The 17,539-nt window shown below is 38.6% G+C and overlaps 2 protein-coding genes across 3 annotated transcripts; one reads left to right on the forward strand and one right to left on the reverse strand.

Moving 5' to 3' along the window:
* Positions 1-6,630: 6,630 nt before the first annotated feature.
* LOC116251071 (probable protein phosphatase 2C 27) lies at positions 6,631-9,853 on the forward strand. The gene is given in 5 exon segments (XM_031625142.2): positions 6,631-6,937; positions 7,954-8,154; positions 8,608-8,819; positions 9,033-9,160; positions 9,163-9,853. Coding segments are annotated over 5 exon segments (1,098 nt in total). The 5' UTR covers positions 6,631-6,838; the 3' UTR covers positions 9,621-9,853.
* Positions 9,854-13,607: 3,754 nt separating this feature from the next.
* Positions 13,608-16,461, reverse strand: LOC116251069 (putative glycerol-3-phosphate transporter 5). Of its 2 annotated transcripts, none has more exons than XM_031625140.2 (3): positions 14,935-16,461; positions 14,285-14,751; positions 13,608-13,884 (listed from the first exon to the last, which is right to left on the reverse strand). In XM_031625140.2, exons 1-2 carry the CDS (start codon positions 16,112-16,114, stop codon positions 14,300-14,302), a joined length of 1,632 nt encoding a protein of 543 aa, XP_031481000.1. In that variant the 5' UTR covers positions 16,115-16,461; the 3' UTR covers positions 13,608-13,884; positions 14,285-14,299. The 2 variants fall into 2 exon arrangements, with proteins under 2 accessions (XP_031481000.1, XP_031480997.1); XM_031625137.2 differs by having other exon boundaries at positions 14,285-14,817; positions 14,935-16,459.
* Positions 16,462-17,539: the final 1,078 nt, after the last annotated feature.

The following is a 17,539-nucleotide window of genomic DNA, read 5'->3' on the forward strand; positions in this document are numbered from 1 at the left end:
AGAGATGGGGAATTAAAATTAAATATTGGAAAAGATCGACTTATTTTAATCTAATTCAGCACAGCTAAAAAGGGCAAATCCTTAATATCCTTGTTAAAACATTTGAACAAAATGGCCATGTCTTACCCAACCTTCCTCACCTTAAAAAGAAAAAAAAAAAAGGACCTAGCACTATGCTCTTTCATTTTTCATCCAGTCAAACTGCACCTTCCAATTGTTGAATTTTTAAATCATGTAAGAAAGAGAGGAATGCTGTGGCTTACGTATGCTATTGCACTCTCCGTGCTTGCAAACTTGGATGCATGCACTAAAAGAATTATTTCATGTTCTGTGAATCACTCATCGGAGTTGTCAGTAAAAGGACCGCTGAAGAAAAGAGACAAGAAAGGCGGCATCACCTTTTTTCTTCGGTGCTCCATGAAAGCATTGATCTTCAAAAGTTGGTAGTATCCAAAAGGAATGAAAAGCATTGAATTGGTTGGTCAAAGCTTGATCAGACAAACCTCACTGTTCTGTTCATCATTTTCCCCCCTTTCTAAGTCTCAATTTTTGTTCAAAAAAGAAAGAAAAGTTTTGGTTTCTTGAATTTTTGATATGGCTCGTGCTTTTGCTGATGCCAATCTTTCTCTTAAAGTCAAAATGTTAATCAGATTGCTGTGACAGTAATGCCTTCATCTTTTCTATTCCAAAGGTAATGACTTGCTTTTTTCAGGTGGAAAAGGACGACAAACGTGCAGATATTGGCATATCTCAATGGTTAAACAAATAATAACAACAACAACAACAATAATAAACAACCTCAGACAACCTTTCGGCAGTTATCAAACAAAAATATGAACTATACAGAGATACTAAAAGTTGTAGGCCCATTCTTGAAATTAGGGTAAAAAAATATCGGCTTCTGGTGAAAATTTCTCTTCAAAAGATCGACTAATCTAGTTCAAAGGAATCGGTGGTGATTTATGAGATGCCGGCTGATGCAGCAGAGAAAGCTTTACTAAAGAGAAAATGCCACCTAAACTTTTGTCATTGTCCGAAATGCATCTTAAATTGGAATATTTCTTAGAAGGCATCTAAAACTGAATCCGATACAATAGAACATGACAAAACCCTTAAATCAGGTGTGCCTGATATGCAACCTCATTAGCTAACTAATTAAGCAAAGTTCTTTATATCGGCCTCTTATCAGAAAATATTGATTGTATTTGCCACAAAGTGAAATCGTGCTGGCCAATAAAAGATTTGAAAATTTAATAATATTTACAGTACCAACTAAATTTTTAGAACTGTAAATGTTTATTCTAGTAATTGAGAAACTAGAGTACTCGTCCTGTCTTATCAAACAAAATATTTTAATTGTTGCATATCTGGACTTAGTAAAAGTCGTCTCTTTATGATTTTTAGCTTCCAACTATTAAAGTTTATTGTTGGTTTTAGTCTCAAATAATTAGGTTGCTGAAGCTGATGATTTAGGTTCATGTTGGTGTGACGCCATCCATTCTTAAAAAAATTTTCCTGCCCAAGAAATGAAAAAACTCTGAAATCAGTTCAGCTTATAGAGAAGGCATATCCAAAATTTCCGAAGAGATCAAGAAGGGAATTTTTCACTGATTAAATTCTGAGGGTTGGATCTTGGATTTCTTACAACTTGTAAGCCAAAAGCTATTCGCTATTTCCTTTTACTACCAGAGAAAAATTTTAGATGCCAAAAAGATGCTTTCTTCTTTATTCTTTCTGAAATTTATTTGTCGATCAATAATTCAAAAAAGTTTCCAAGGGAATATGCCGCAGGTGGTGCTGCAATGCAAGGTTGAATGTCAGTGGTCAACCTAACCACCGCTACCATTGAGTAACATATTCAATTATTCTATCAAACTTTTGAAAGGAATGAAGGAAAGGCCGGTGCATTATTATCTTCTAATAATAGTCCATTAAACTTAAATACAGGACGCCTGCAACATCTACCCAACTGATTAGGTGGGTTGAACTAAGGCCCTAAAGTTGAAAAATATCAAAATCTTGACATATAAGTATGTACATTGTTAGGTAAGAAACATTATCATGGATTGAGAAGGTAAGTGTGTGGAGGAGTTTGATTTTTATAATTACTAATCAGAGTTTGACACCAGGTAACTGAATTTGGTTAAAAAATTTCTAGCGTTGAGGTTTGTGGTCAAAGAAAGGTTAATTTCACATTGAAGAAGAATTAAACCAACATTTTTCTGAGGTTGGTGGCCGTCTGACACAACCATCAAAAAAGCTATTGCAGAAAGGGACGCTTATCGCTTGACAAATGTAAAAACTCACTCAAGATTAAAAGAGAAAATCCATTCAATTGCCTGTCTATTATCATATACTCATCGATTCAAGTAAGAGAAAGGAGGCCTTTGAAATCAAGACATGCTTTTCTTTCCATTATTTTACCATAAGGTAAATCTCCATCCATAATATTCTTCTCGAAAAAAATACTGGTGGTATTGCTCATCATCAAAAGAACAATGATAAATATAGAAGATGACAGATTCATGTCGGAATATGATAAAGATTCAAAACTCCAACTTGCAGCATGATGGGCGAGTCGTCTCCTAGACTTTGTGAGGAGAGAAAAGCTAAAAAAAGATAGATACCAAATTACTGGTTTCTGTTGTCCTCATATGCTTTTCATGAGATGACAGACGCAACCAAAAATCTGACCATTTTGTTGCAGCTTGGTCCCTTATCTGTTCTTGGTCCCAAAAGATCTGAGCAGAAACGACTTCAACCCCATTGCCCAAAACTTTCCATTTTCCTTTACACCAACAAGAAAATTTGTGCATTTTTTGAGTTTGTGGTGATGAATAACCTTCCAACGCATTGAATCGGACATGACACAGTCGAAAGCCGTGGAGTTTCTCCATGCCAATAACTGTCTCTGCATCACCAACCACAGAAAATTTCGATGAAAGAGAAATGAGAAATCTAGAGAGAGGAGGAAAGAAGGAAAGTAGGGAGAAAGTTTATGATCCATTCATATGATATTCCAGAGATTGAAGCCATCGACGTAAGCCTACTTGCGAGGAATCAAGGTCGACGGTTCAGAGAAGGTTTTCTTCTCCTTTTTCGGCCTTTATTCCACACCAGAAAGACCATCTTGGGGCCCCCAAACCCTCTTTCTTTGTCAACTTTTTCTGCGAAATTACTCTAACATCCTTTGTGGTGTGAAACAGGAATGGAGTTGGGAATTTGTTGTTATTATCTTTCAAGTAACATCGTTTGTGGTATGAACCAGGAGTGGAGCAGGTCGAATGCAGTATGCAATTTTGATCATTGTTTGCAACACCCAATTTGACATACTACACCTTCAATTTGTTAAGAGCTTTGGTATAAGAAGTACATTTTGGATCAATTTTTTACATGTAAAACATGTTTCTCGTAATTCATTGGTGAGAATAAGTACTTGAACAATATCCTTTTGCTAAAGTAATGATTTCTTGTGAACATGAAATTTTTGGGCTATTGATCTTCAAACATTATTGGAAAATCTATCTTCAAATCCACCAAATTTTTGCGTAACTTGTTATCAAGCGAAGTGATTTTTCGCTTTTGCATGCAAGTTGGCAATTTGTGAGCCAACCTTCGTTAATGCTACCAATGAAAATTTGACAAGACGCATGTCTTAGTCTCAGCCATATTTGATTCCCACCCGTCCCTAGAACTTTCTTTTAAAACTCATAATTAATAAGGCAACTTCTTGCGGCCATAGAAATTTCCACATGTGATGAAAGATTCAATCGAGCGTTGCAAAAACTTAAATATGGTTTCTTGTAACTTTGATTTTCTAATCAAACATAACCAAATCCAAAACTTAAAAAAAAAATGTAGTAAAAAGACGCCAATATTTGCTAAAATGAGTGCTAGTTTTAAATCATCTTAGAACAATGTGTGTGTGTGTGTGTTTTGTGCGGGCACGTGAGTGGTAGGTATGAGATCCATAAAGTTTCTGTGGTTGTTTGGCAATACCACAGTTTTTAACTGTTCTATCAATCTGCTTCAATGATTAAGACGGTTCATAAAATATTGTGTTATATAGAACAGTAACAAATTGTTACTGTTGCCAAATCACCTCTAATTTTGTCAGTTAAAAAAAATGTAAATTAATATTATGCGACTAAAATGCACTCTTTTATTTTGTTTTTACTGACCATCTATATGAACTAAATCAATAGCCAAGATCAGTGACAGCGCCAAATATACATAGCTGACGAGTACTCACCATATTTTTGAGAGACATTACATATATATATATATATATATATATATATATGCAAAAGTTTGTCGTAAATTAATATGTAAAGAAAGGAAATTTATTCAACTGTATGAGCAATTGCCCACACATGCTCACATGTAGCTCGGGGCCTCAGGTAAGATCGTTGATGATGAATGTAACAATTCAGGGTGAACATTGGTGAATATATTATTTTCGAGACGAGGTTTTGATGGGAATTTCTGAAGAAGGAAATGATGAGCGCTCTTTCCGCTAGCAAATTAATCATTGACATGTTCGAGTTATTTTGATCGGCTATGTTGTGGCAGCATTTTCCAGGAAGAAATGAAGGTGGAACTTCCATTGAGTTTCATGGAAAATGCTTTCCCACCGCGTGAGAAAATTAAGCCCTTTTTTTAAAGTTTAATTAATTGCATTGCATGAGAAGAAACAGGGAACATGGTGATTAGGAATGCCAATGATGCAGATATGAAACGTGGGGTAGGGGTTTGCTATTCGAAACTGAAAAATATTATATTTTCATACACATGATCTGAATTTATATTAGGTGTAAAATTCGGATATGGTTTTGCATTTTTTTATATTTCAATTTGAATATAAGTTCAAGTTAAATTAATAAAAGTTTTAGTGAGATATGATAATAGTTATATCTTATTTAAATTTGACATCCCTGGATTGACTTTAGTACGGCTCTTGAGATGACAAACAATGAGATTAAGGATGGAACCGCAGCCTTACATGTCATTATACGTCAATGGATCTCAAAGATATATTTACTGTATCGTGTTAAGATATGTGGAACTTTTTATCAGAGTTTGGATGGATAAATTATTCATGTCTTTCACAGCATACAACCACATTTGTGGGATGCAATGCATTAAATGGTTGTGATTGAATGGAACTCAAGATATTGTGGAAATTCAAACATATATATGTGTGTGAAAAATAAATGGTAATTCTAGTTTTTCAAAGTCACTCGTCGTTTAATCAGGTGAACAGTTAAGAGAAAGACAATCAGAAAAAGATAATGAACATTTTCATCATTAGTATTAATTACTATATTTTTTTATTTTTTTCTCTCAACCATCCATCTTTATTAAATGGATGACCTGGTTAGGTGGCTGGATATATATATATATGTATATAGTAGGAGTTGAATGGCTCGAGAAGTCAATAATCCATATTTTTTTATGTTTCTAAGTTTTGAATATTAAATTTCTCATGGATAAACATAATTATCTCATGCTTTGGATGGTGGTAAGAGGGAAATGTGAGGATGTTGAGTTGAAGGTCTTAAACTAAGTCCCAAATTAGTCATTTTATTTTTGAATTACTTGCTGCTTCAGGGACAACTTTGACTTGGATTGTATATCATATCAATTTCAGTAAAAAAAAATCCAAGCAAGCAGATGGAAGGGTGGTAGGTTCTCTTGACCAACCCTCATAAGTGACGTAGGTGACTCTTAATAGCCCTACTAATCATTCAATATATATATATATATATATATATATATAAAAGGGAGAGAGGAAAAAAACTGTAAGCATAAAATTCGATTGGTGCCTTTCTTTGTTAAATAGTTTCAAGCAATTATTCAACAATAAATTTGTAGGATTAAATTCTCTCTTTCTCTCTCCCTCCCACTCTTTTATATTTATACGTGTAAAAGAAAACCAACAACCTTTGCATATATTAAATAATTCATTTTAACCAATGAAGGTTAGTGCAATAAACTTAGTTGTTAGCTAAAAATAAGTTGTCTATAATATAAAATTATTGACTTTGAAACGCATGGCATGGGGCCACTGTTCTGCCCCTTCCTTTGGATAAACCCAAAATGTCAACTTGTTTTAGTCAAACATAGAACACGTTTTTATGCTTTAACTGGAGAGTCATCAAACGATAAAAAAGGACGCGGGAACGGAAAGCGTCACCTTACCACCTTTTCAAAATTGTAAGACTTTCATGAACAAAGTTTACTATATTAGAATTAAAAGAAAAAAAAAAAAAAAACCTTTTTGTTTTTAGTTTTTTCACTTTCTTCCTTTTTGATTTTCATAAAAAACTCTTTTCATTTTAGATGGAAATCAATTTATGGATGCTGGTGATTAATTTGTGCTTTTTTACATAATAAGCAAAAAAAAATTGGGGACCGTTGGTGCTTTGTTTGAGAGACACTTGACAAGGAAAAGTAAAGTAGATGGACAAAGAATAGGGGCAAAAAGGTAATTGAGAAAGATCCGGTGGCCTGCCCGGGGCTTGGTGTGTTCACACCGAGAAAAGATCTCACACTGACATCATCAGCCCGTCGTGGCCACGCTTTCGTGTTTGTGGGCAGAGGAAATATCTAGAAAGAGTGCCCCTCGCCTGCCCTTCTTGGTCTTCCTGCACTGAACGTATTACAAAGGAGAAAAATACATTAATAAATATCTTGTCTTGCAAAAAGGAGGAGAGCAGGGAAAGGGGGAGGTGTTCTGATAAATATTATATCTGCCGAGGCGTTTCTTTTCCGGATTCCATCTTGGTCTTCTTTTTTTTCTTTTATTTGTTTTTCTGGAGAGTCTTCTGCAATAATAATGTGTGTGAAGGACGGGGAGAATATGGCGGACAGAATGGGACTGAATGAGGAATTTGGGAGGACTCCGAGCGACTTGTCTTCTTTGGTGAAGAGCCCTGTAAGTTTTTGGCATCTCTTGTTTTTCTTTCTCCTGATGCTTTTGCTTCGTGGTTCTTTTTTTTGGTGGGTTCCTTTTATCTTCTTCTTGTTTTTCCATTTTGGTGGAAATGGCCGTGTTTCGTGGATGTTTCCGAATGTGGGTATGTCTTGCTTTGAGAAATTAGGTGATCTATCTTTAGATCTCCTCTCTTTTGTTACTTGGGGGTTTCTGCTTCCTTCCTCTGGTGGCTAGGCTCTCCTTTGGACTGTTTTATTCACTCCTGCATTCATTGGTTTTCCTGTTTGTGAGAATGGTATTTCCTTTCCTTTTTAGTCCACCTCGTGTTATGTGTTGATTCAGTCCAATAGGAGAAAGATCAGAAGATGCTTGCGTTTAAGACCTGAAAAATGTCAGGTTGATCAAAAAATTGGATTTCCTGTACGTTTCAGTATGATTACAATTTGTGATTATGGAGGCACTGTTCAGCTCAATGGGCAATCTGCCCCCTCCTGAATTGAGGGAGCGGGGGACCATTTGCTCTTTCTTTCTCCCACTCTCTCTCTCTATATATACATATATATATATTTTGGAGAAGCAGTACCCTGCTACTTCTGCTCTCCTTCATGTTTGCCATTCCCAGATTGGCGCTCACCTTTGGTTTCTCAGTTTTAGTGCCCTGCGAGGAGGAGTTGGAAGATTGGCACTTACAACCGTACCTTAGTTGCAGAACTGTGAATGGTTTCATGAAGTTCTTGCGAGTGCTGGAATGTTAAAGATTCTGCAAAATATTTCTAGTTTTCGACAATATAAATAAGTCTTACGATGCGTGAGATTTTTGGCAATGTGTCTTCCTTGTCTTTCTTTTGACAAACTGCTATTTCGCTTTACTACACTGGGAAGTCATCTGATCATGCGATCGGCATTGCGATCGACATAGAGGAGTATTTACTACAATATGTATTTGCGTTGCCATTTTCTAATCTTATATTCTGATTGATTTCAGTTGCTTGGATGTTTTTTTTTTTCCCTGTTAGCTGGACAGCATATCTGAGAACGCAGTGGCTATGGAAAAGAAACATGACCATCCTGCCGTCTTCATTCCAGCCATTCGATCTGGTGAATGGTCTGATATCGGCAAACGGGTACAGATGGAAGATACTCATATTTGCATAGCTGATCTTGCCAAGAAGTTTGGGTTTGCTATCTTGGATGGACAGACCGTTTCATTTTATGGCGTAAGTGACAAAGAACTCTTATGCTAGTATATTGAGAGAATACCAAAGGGTATCTTCTTGGTACCAACTAATGCATTATAATCGAGGTGTTTTTCTGCCCAATGGGGAACATGCGTCTTTGCTATGGAATGCAAGCGTGAAGTATATGGCTGCCGTTAGGAAATTACCACCTATCAGTTTCCTGAGATCTTCATTTCTCTTGGTAGGCAACGACCTTTTTAACTTTCTTTTCTGTCTGGGGGAGGAAACAAGTAGTCGTCAAGGGGAAACCTTATGCCTGGCTGCGACCAATTTTGGTGGGTGATTCTCTCTATCAAGCGACATAGCGACCAGAGAGTCTTGTTAGGATCTATTCTTTGTGTATCCTTCGAGCATACCAATCCAATTCAGGGAAATTAGATATAGGCCAGCAGAACTAAAATCATTTTCTTTTTCTCCCCTTCTGCATCTCAGGTGTTTGATGGGCATGAGGGCAAAGATGCTGCGCATTTTGTTCGAGACAATCTGCCTCGTGTGATTGTGGAGGATGCTGATTTCCCACTGGAACTTGAGAAAGTGGTGACTAGGTCTTACATGCAAACTGATGCTGCATTTGCAGAGCAATGTTCCAAGCAGTCGGCTTTATCTTCCGGCACAACTGCACTTACTGCCATGATATTCGGAAGGTGGGTTGCTACCACTTTTTGGTATTTCATACAAATAATCTGAACTCACGGAACTCGTGAGCATGGAGAAGCATTTATTTACATGCAAATGCTCCTGCATGGCTCTGTGAGTCGCACAACTGAGTTCATCAAATTATGCACTTTTATATAAAACAGGGGCTACACTTTCCGATTTCCATTTCATCACGTAACCAATTCAGCTATCAATAACAGGTCTCTACTGGTAGCGAATGCTGGGGATTGTCGTGCAGTTCTATCTCGACTAGGCGCAGCAGTAGAAATGTCCAGGGACCACCGGCCCTGTTGCATTAAGGAAAGAAAACGAATAGAATCTCTGGGGGGCATATTTCTGAGGGCTACCTAAATGGAAGGTTGGGTATAACCAGAGCTCTCGGAGATTGGCACATCAAAGGCATGAAAGACAGAGATGGTGGCCAAGGGGGTCCCCTGAGCGCAGAGCCTGAACTGAAACTGATTACATTGACGAAGGATGACGAGTTCCTGATAATCGGGAGTGATGGAGTTTGGGAGTCCTTCACAAGTCAAAATGCTGTAGATTTTGCTAGGAGGCGACTTCAAGAGCACAACGATGTGAAGCAGTGCTGCAAGGAGCTGGTCGAGGAGGCAATAAAAAGGGGTTCAGATGACAATCTCACAGTGGTCATGGTTTGCTTTCAAGCAGAGCCCCCTGTCCAGAACGTCATTCGCAGACCAAGAGGAGTAAGAAGAAGCATATCTGCCGAGGGGCTAAGTGCTCTCAACCAGATTCTTACCACACAATTTCCGCAGAGCAATCCATAGATTCGGGCCAAGAAATAGGCAGACCGGCAGAGAGGAGCTCTCACAGCTCAAACATCAAAACCGAGAAACAAAAGGGTGCATCCAGCTCCTGTTTATTTTTCATTGTTCAACACATTGGATGTGTACATATATTTGTTGTAATTAAATGTAGTCCCTTGGAGATGGTAACTCATAACTGGCATGTTTTGAGAGTGAAAAAATTTTGACATAAATATTTGAGGTTACGCATGCCTTACAGTAGAATTTTGTCATAAATCCTTGTAGGTGTATGCTTGTAGGTGTACTTTGCATCTGTGCTGCATCGGCATGTGTTGAAGAGAAAGACCCATAGATGCCTGTTACACTGGAAATTGATAAAATTAGAGTCGCTGCCATTAAAGTTAAACCAAGTACAGAAGCCATTCTTTTCTGCTCCCAAAAGGAAAAGTGCGGAACCATTTAACTGTAATCGAGTGATTAGACAGGGACGTCGTGTATCATGGTACGACGAGTTTCCTGATGACTTACGACGAAAATGTACGTTCATTGTTGAGAGAAGTGATCATTATCCTAGACGGAATTCATGGAGTCCGTCAGGTTTGGTAATCTACGAAGCAGTGGATGTCTCTCTCTCGAAAAAAAAAGTACAAAACAAAAACTTCCAGAAATTGTGCAGCATCTCAATGGACGGTAGGCCAGGCCATTCATGTCTTTGTGGAACATGAGAAACTTTAACCTCAAATCCTTTCCCAGTTTTTACCAGTTTTCTGCAAAAAAAAAAAAAAAGTGCAATTCGAGGACACAAGGCCTTTTTTTCTGCAACTTCTTGGGTACTGTTTTCTCCTTTTCGAGTCACTCTTAGTCTCTTCCTAGGTTGGGCATTTCGTAGCTTCTTCCGTTGTCAACGGTGACTTGCCTGATCGTATATGATCATAGTCGACAGTCTGCTAATGGTGGATGACATTATACACGAAAAGCAGCAAATGCAACTGGAGATTGGACTCTACGAGATCCAAATTTTGTAGGGCTTACATGAAGCAAGAGCTAAGTTGCTATCTCGTTTTGACAATTACAGCACCCCAGAAACCAACTCAGAGTGGCAAGGCTTCGTAAGCCAAATAAAGCCTGGGCTTCGCAGCGGCCGTCGTCAACCAACTACAAACTAATCACTGCAAAGATATGAAATACAATGGAACAAATTATGATCTTATAATCTAGAGTTGGATGGCAACATTTCCAAGTGTGAATAATTTGAAGGTCGGGTAACATCGCAAGGCACTCAGCACCATAGACATAGTTTCTACACTACAAGCTCCATCATCCGAATTCAACGTAGGGCAAAGGTCCAGCGGATGAGTTAGCAAAAGGGCCACACTTTGCATTCTGCCTTCGGCAATAAGTTGCCTCCATAAGACTCAAATTCATGATGTCTCACACACACGAGTACGTTACAGTTCAGTGAACTAAGCGGCTAAATCAACTAAGCACCCAAGTGAGCAAACCACCAATCAGCAGCCAAAGTGAATATTTGAGTGTAAATCAAGTCATCACCTCCTTCCGTACAAACACCAGAATACATGTCAGAACAATATTGAGATAAACTATGGAGCCAACATATAAACTAAAGTAGGTGCCTCCAGGGATTGGGCTTACGTCCACGGCAGGCATGAACTAACGGAGACAATTGATGAGACACAAGAAGGCACATTGTCTCTCTCTCTCTCCTTTGCTTTCTCCCCTACAGGAAGTGCACTGAAAGAACAGTAAGCGTCCAGGAGGGAGAGTGCAGAGAACCTCACTACTCGACTGGATTCAGTTTCAACACTTCTCGCCTTAACATATCTCCATTTTGAGGTGTATGCAGATAAGAATGCGCAAGTGCCAATCCAAGGTCAGATGTGGCTCTCCCATGATTATTGGATATTGCTAAAAGTAACTAAAACCCATATACGCTGCATTTAAGAGAGAGAGTTTGAGCTAAAAGTTCTACATCTCATAATGCTAACTAGATCCAAGCTTTTCATTCAAAACATCTCTGAACAGCTTTTGGAAAAGGTTGCATTGACAGGCCTTGTCTTTCAGCATAAAGAAATCTGAAACAACGAGACCATCTTCAACCTACATTTTTTACTAGGCAACCAGCATGATCGGGCTAAGCAGGGTAGCCGTTTCGAGAACAAACATGCAAATAAACTTGGAAGGAAGACTTTTTTTCACTGACAAAGATATCTATAATGAACTTATCAGCAAATGGACCGATACTAGATTGACTAGGCAAAAGGTATGATTCTCCTCGCACAAATTATTTCATGTTTGCTCAGCATTTCATTATAAAGATTTTTGGGATTTAGAAATGCCAATCATTAAGGCTCCTAAGAAAATGCTTCCTTCACTTACCCAAAATAGAAGATGAAATTCTGATCACAGTCCCACGAACTTTAGCAATTTCTGAGCTTCCTGTCCCCAAAAGATTCACTGCAAAACTCACCTTCTTCAATTACTTGTTTGCAAAAGCAAAACCCAGTCGTTCGTAGGTTTTATGCAATTCCCATTCTCCGCCTTAGAGGCTCAATTCAAAGTCAGTAAAGTAATGACAATATAGCAATTTTGTAAGGACCAGAGAGCTAGTAGGGATAGATAAGACTATAATCGCATTATAAAGAGAAGACAAAAAATAAAACTGTCTACTTTACAATGAAAATGAGAGGTAATCTATGATTCTATGTTGCCCAATACAAGGCAGGTAAAAATAAAATCACATTATCCTAAGACCTCACCTCCGACCGGGAAATTTACCTGGGGTTGATGATGAATGCCATTGATAGATGACAATTCGAACAATTCCTCACCGACCAAACAAGCCACCAAGCAGTCACCAGCCACCTTCAATTGAATGTCCTTGCTTAGGACCAGTAGAAAAATTAGAAAATGTCCAATGCATCAATAAAAATCCACAAGTCATTGCCAATTAGGGCAGGTCAATCTAAAGAGGTTCCAGTGAAAAAGAACAGAGCCAAAAATATGCTGCACATAATCAGCCGAACACCTTGTGAAAGAGGACTAGTTCCAGACTGAGTTTGGAACCAAAAACAGCATGGTAATATTCAAGGCCAGCATTAAAAAGAAAACAAAATACATGCATTCTTCTGGTGGAGGGGGGGGGGGGAGAGGAACTTGTACAACAGTCTAATGTGAAACTGGAAAGCTATTTTGATAAGGCTTGACTAGTCTCCAAAATCATTTTATGTGCACCTAAAAAAGTTCTCTTCCAAACCCAGCCGTCTGTTTACTACATGGGCTAGATCTCACAAAAGTTAGGTCCTACCTGAGACAGCAGCCAAAAAAAGAAAGAAAAAAATGTATCTGTCAAAACCTTTTGGTGAACCAACAAACACAACCATTCCAGAACTATGGAATTACTAGATCATAGCCACATCTTAGTAATTTCCGCTGCAGCCATATCTCTATTATTGCTAGTTAATTAACATGGTACCATCTTAAACAAGTAAATTTTATCCATGGAAGTAAGCATATTCTCTTCCACTCATTTACATAATTTGAAGCATATTCTCTTCCACTCATTTACATAATTTGACATAATCATGAAATGGCAACATCGTGACAGGTCAAAATCATACAACAACTGGTCCATAGACTGTCTGACAACCAGCGATGCTAGTCCACCAAGAGATGGACAATTTATCTTTTAAGTCTTCTTGTATATGTTAAGATCATTCACCATCATATATATAACAACAGGTACATACATGCTGTCTGTATAGATATATACAAGGAGAAATGAAATTTTCTTCTTGAATTATGCTTTACATTTAAAGTCCAGAATCCTTAGCAGATGATGTTATATCAATACATCATCCACAAACTACATTAAATCTTTCAATAATTGGTTCCTTGTTAGAGCATCAACAAATATGGATCTTCCTTCTATGAGCATGAGGTCAGAGGATGGTGTTGCTATACTGCAGGTAACTGGAACGAACAGATGCCTTGAGCATATAGAACTGAAACTTTTGAAGTAATTAATAAGATCCTCTGGTGTACAAAATTAAAATATCCAGAGGAAAATATTCTGACATCCACAATAAAACTGTGACAATGAATGAAAAAGGAAATGAACATCATATGAATGAGAAGAATTCACGTAAGGCTGCAAGGTTTGGCTTCCATTTTATATTATATTTCTCTATCATGAGGACTTTAGCTTCGAGTAGTTTCAGCTTGCAAGCTGCTAGCAATCATTCCTCCTGCTTCCCACTTTTCATTTCTGCAACATAATCAACACAAAAAAAAAGTCATATATCATTTATCAGTTAGAAGGAAAATGCTAAAGCAGTGATAGATGATCAATGAACCTCAAAATTAAACATTAGCAGATAAATCAAGCATTGAACTTAAAAACAGAAAACAAGAACAAGAAGCTTCTCATCGCGGTAGTCTGTTATCCTGAAGAAATATATGCCTACTACAAATCTACCGACAGAAAGAAAGGTGCTTTCACCAATGCTGGATACAGAAGCAGTTTCATTAATTTTGAGCACAATGAACATGTTCTAACTTCTAAGCGTAGGTGGATACAATCACAACAGTCCTTGCATTAGGTAAAACGGCATAACAGAAAATGCTCTGGAAAACCAAGATTGAAACATGCAGAGAGGAATGATTACCATCACATATTCATGTTATCCTGATGTCCGCACCTTGTTCACATACTCTTCTTTGGCAACACGAACTAATAAAAGTGCAGCAATAAATGTTGCAAGAATAAGCATCAAGAAGACACCGTTCCATCCTCTTGATGAAATGTATCCTGTCAACAGCGGTCCCAAAGCTGCTCCAACGGAGCCAGTACCATCAATGATGGCTGTAACTGTGGCCAAAGCCCGTGAACTGCCTGTTGTGCCACTGTCAGTGCCCAGATCAGCTGCCACAGCTGTAGTGATCAAAGAATAAGGGCCATTAACAAATAGACCCGAAAGAAACATCAGGGCAATATTTGCGGACATGGAGAAGCTTCCATAGATGCGATACAGGATAAGTGTAGGGATCGATAAACAAAAAAATATGATCGACGTAACAGCACGAGCTTCAAGCTTGTCTGATATGTATCCAGCCAAAATTCCACCAAGAACACCTCCAACATCGAACAATGTAGAAAGTAAGCCAGAAGTCTTGTGAGATAAAAATGAACCGGCAACAGCTACAGATTCAGAAAAGGAAATGCATGATCAATTTAAAAACTTTGGGAACCAAGAAACTACATCCAAGCGACAAACAAATTAAAACAAGCACAAGCGATATGATTCGAAAAGCATACCTGTATGCCTAACATAGAAAGGTAACCAATACAAAAAAGTATATGCAACAAGCTTAGAGAAGAACAGGCAGAAGGCGTAAGGAGCTACACCAGGTATCCTCCAAGCATCAATAAAGCTAATCGCTTTTGGTTCAGGCAACTCGGATGAACGAAGCAGTTCCCTTTCTTCGTCCTTTCTTCGGTCTACTTTCTCCGAATTCTCACTCGCAGGTATCCCATTCGATCCAGGCAACTCAGGTGAGAGAAGCATGGATTTGCCTTCGCCCTCCTTCCCTTCATCTTCCGCCTTCTTTGAGATCTCGTTCACAGCCATCTCATTCTCTAGATTCGACCCAATAACTACAACCACCCCTTCATCATTACAATCCATTACATTGGCTTGCTCGAGATGAACATAAGTGTTCAACTGCAATTCCTGGGAAGGCGATCCCAAACCTGCATCTTCAGGTTTCACCACTAGAAAATGATAAACTATGACGCCCATCAAAGCAATTGCAATTCCGGGCAACGCAAAGGACCATCCCCAACCATACTCCAAAGCCCAAGATGCGATCAATGAACCACAAATATTTCCAACTGAAGTGTGCGAATTCCACACCCCCATGATCAATCCTCTTTTTGATTTGCCGAACCAATTCCCCACGATAGCGACGACGGAAGGCCATCCGGTAGATTGGAAAACACCGGCAATCATTTGAACGACTAGGAAATAAGTAAAGGAATGAATATTCCACCAGTAGCCCATGCCAAATAATATCGTGAAAAGCCCGCTGCCCACCATTCCGAACGCCAGGAAAGCTCGAAGGTCGATCCGGTCGCCGACATGGCCCGCGAAATACATCCCCAATGAATAAACGGCCAGGAAGGCGACATCAAGCTCTCCCAATCGATGCGTTCCATGAACGCCATTGAACGGAGCCCACCCACCACCATCGGCGGAAGTAGAATTCTCGCGAATCGAGTCCGGGACTCCTCCGAATTCAGGAATCTCGACGCCGTCTGCTGCAACCCTCGGTCCTATAACGCTTTTCACGATACTCGGCGGCTTTCTCGACGCATGGAAGCAAGCGTAGGCCAAGAACGTGATGACTAGAACGGAGACCTGAAAGAAGGTGACGCTTCGAATATGCAATTTCGAATTTAGCCGGTGAAGGCCCGGCGGCAATCGTCTGACCTCCATCTTCTGCTCGTTAGCCCGACCACCAACATCTTCTAAGGAGAGAAACCTAAAACCCTGGCCCTGAACAATTTTTCTAACGAAGAATCACTCGAGTACCAGAAACTCCCCACATCAAAGGACACGAGAGATTGGAAGGATGCAAGAGACCGGGAGGAGACAGCGATCGTTGCGTCCCTTTTGAGTAATCGCTAGCTCCCGGTAGAATTGCGGAATAAGCAACCACGCCACAGAGAGAGAGAGAGAGAGATAATCTTCGTGAGAACAGAGATCTGATTTCGCGCTTCCGACATTGCGCGAGTTTGTATTCCGCAGAAGACTTCCCGGTCGTTGCGGGCAAGGCATCACGGTGACACAAGTACGGACTCGACGTAAATTTCATTTATTCTGGGAAAGAAAAATTGCATCACAACGCATCACAATTGAGGCATCTCATTCAGGTTAACTGTGGTTTTATTATGTTTCCTAATACAAAATCTTATTGGCCATCTTCAAATTTCATCTACTTCTTCTTCTTATTCTTCCTCTTCTGTTAACAGATCGGTTAAAAAAAAAAGTAAAATCTCATTAGGAATTTGCTTTTGAATTTGACATGAAATTTTGCACTTGGACCTGAATTCATGTGAAATATATGCGTGAAATTCACATGTTTTACAGATAATTACGAGATATTAAGCTAGTGGAGTCGACTTGAAAAAAACCGGTTTCTTTAATATATGTTGGCAAAATCAGGTCTGGTCAATTTATTTGACATAGTATTTTCTTCTCGGAATAAACATCGAGGTTATGTTTAATTTCCCACCAAATTGGAAACTTTAAACAGTATGGCATTTGAGTCTAGAGAAATGAGATTAACCTTTAATAAAAAAAAAATACAGCTTTGTGATCAGTTGTCTTAAGCATCGGTGAATATCTTTCTTCAAATTTTGTTGACAGTGTTAATAGATAAGTCTGTATGTCAGAAAAATGAAAATTAAAAAAATAAAATAGCACAACAAATTGTAAGAATTTAGTTGTTTCTACTCACTTGCTACCAACCTATTCATCAAAACTATAACTATTTAATAATATGTCAACTTGAATTCTTCTAGAATAAGTACATTAAAATGTTTTATTAGTATACTTCGTTATTTTTTTTGTCATAAATAAAATTTTGAATCAGATTCATGTGGTAAAATTCTTCTTTTAAATCTTCACAGAACCCTGATTGATGAGTCTTCTACGGTGCTTTTCATTGCTCTAATTTGCACAGATCCGTGTGTCCGGAGTGAAGTGACAATCAAAGCTAGTTCGTACTGACCCGATATTTCAGGGCTTCCTCTGCCTGATATTTCGGGCCGTCGCCGATATTTTCGCAGCCGGAAACCTTTTTCTTGCGCCGGACGCAACTACAACGGAATCTAATATCTCCGGTGCGTCTCCGTAGCT

This window comes from Nymphaea colorata, chromosome 3 (assembly GCF_008831285.2).
Source record: "Nymphaea colorata isolate Beijing-Zhang1983 chromosome 3, ASM883128v2, whole genome shotgun sequence".
In the NCBI taxonomy this organism is placed as follows: domain Eukaryota; kingdom Viridiplantae; phylum Streptophyta; class Magnoliopsida; order Nymphaeales; family Nymphaeaceae; genus Nymphaea; species Nymphaea colorata.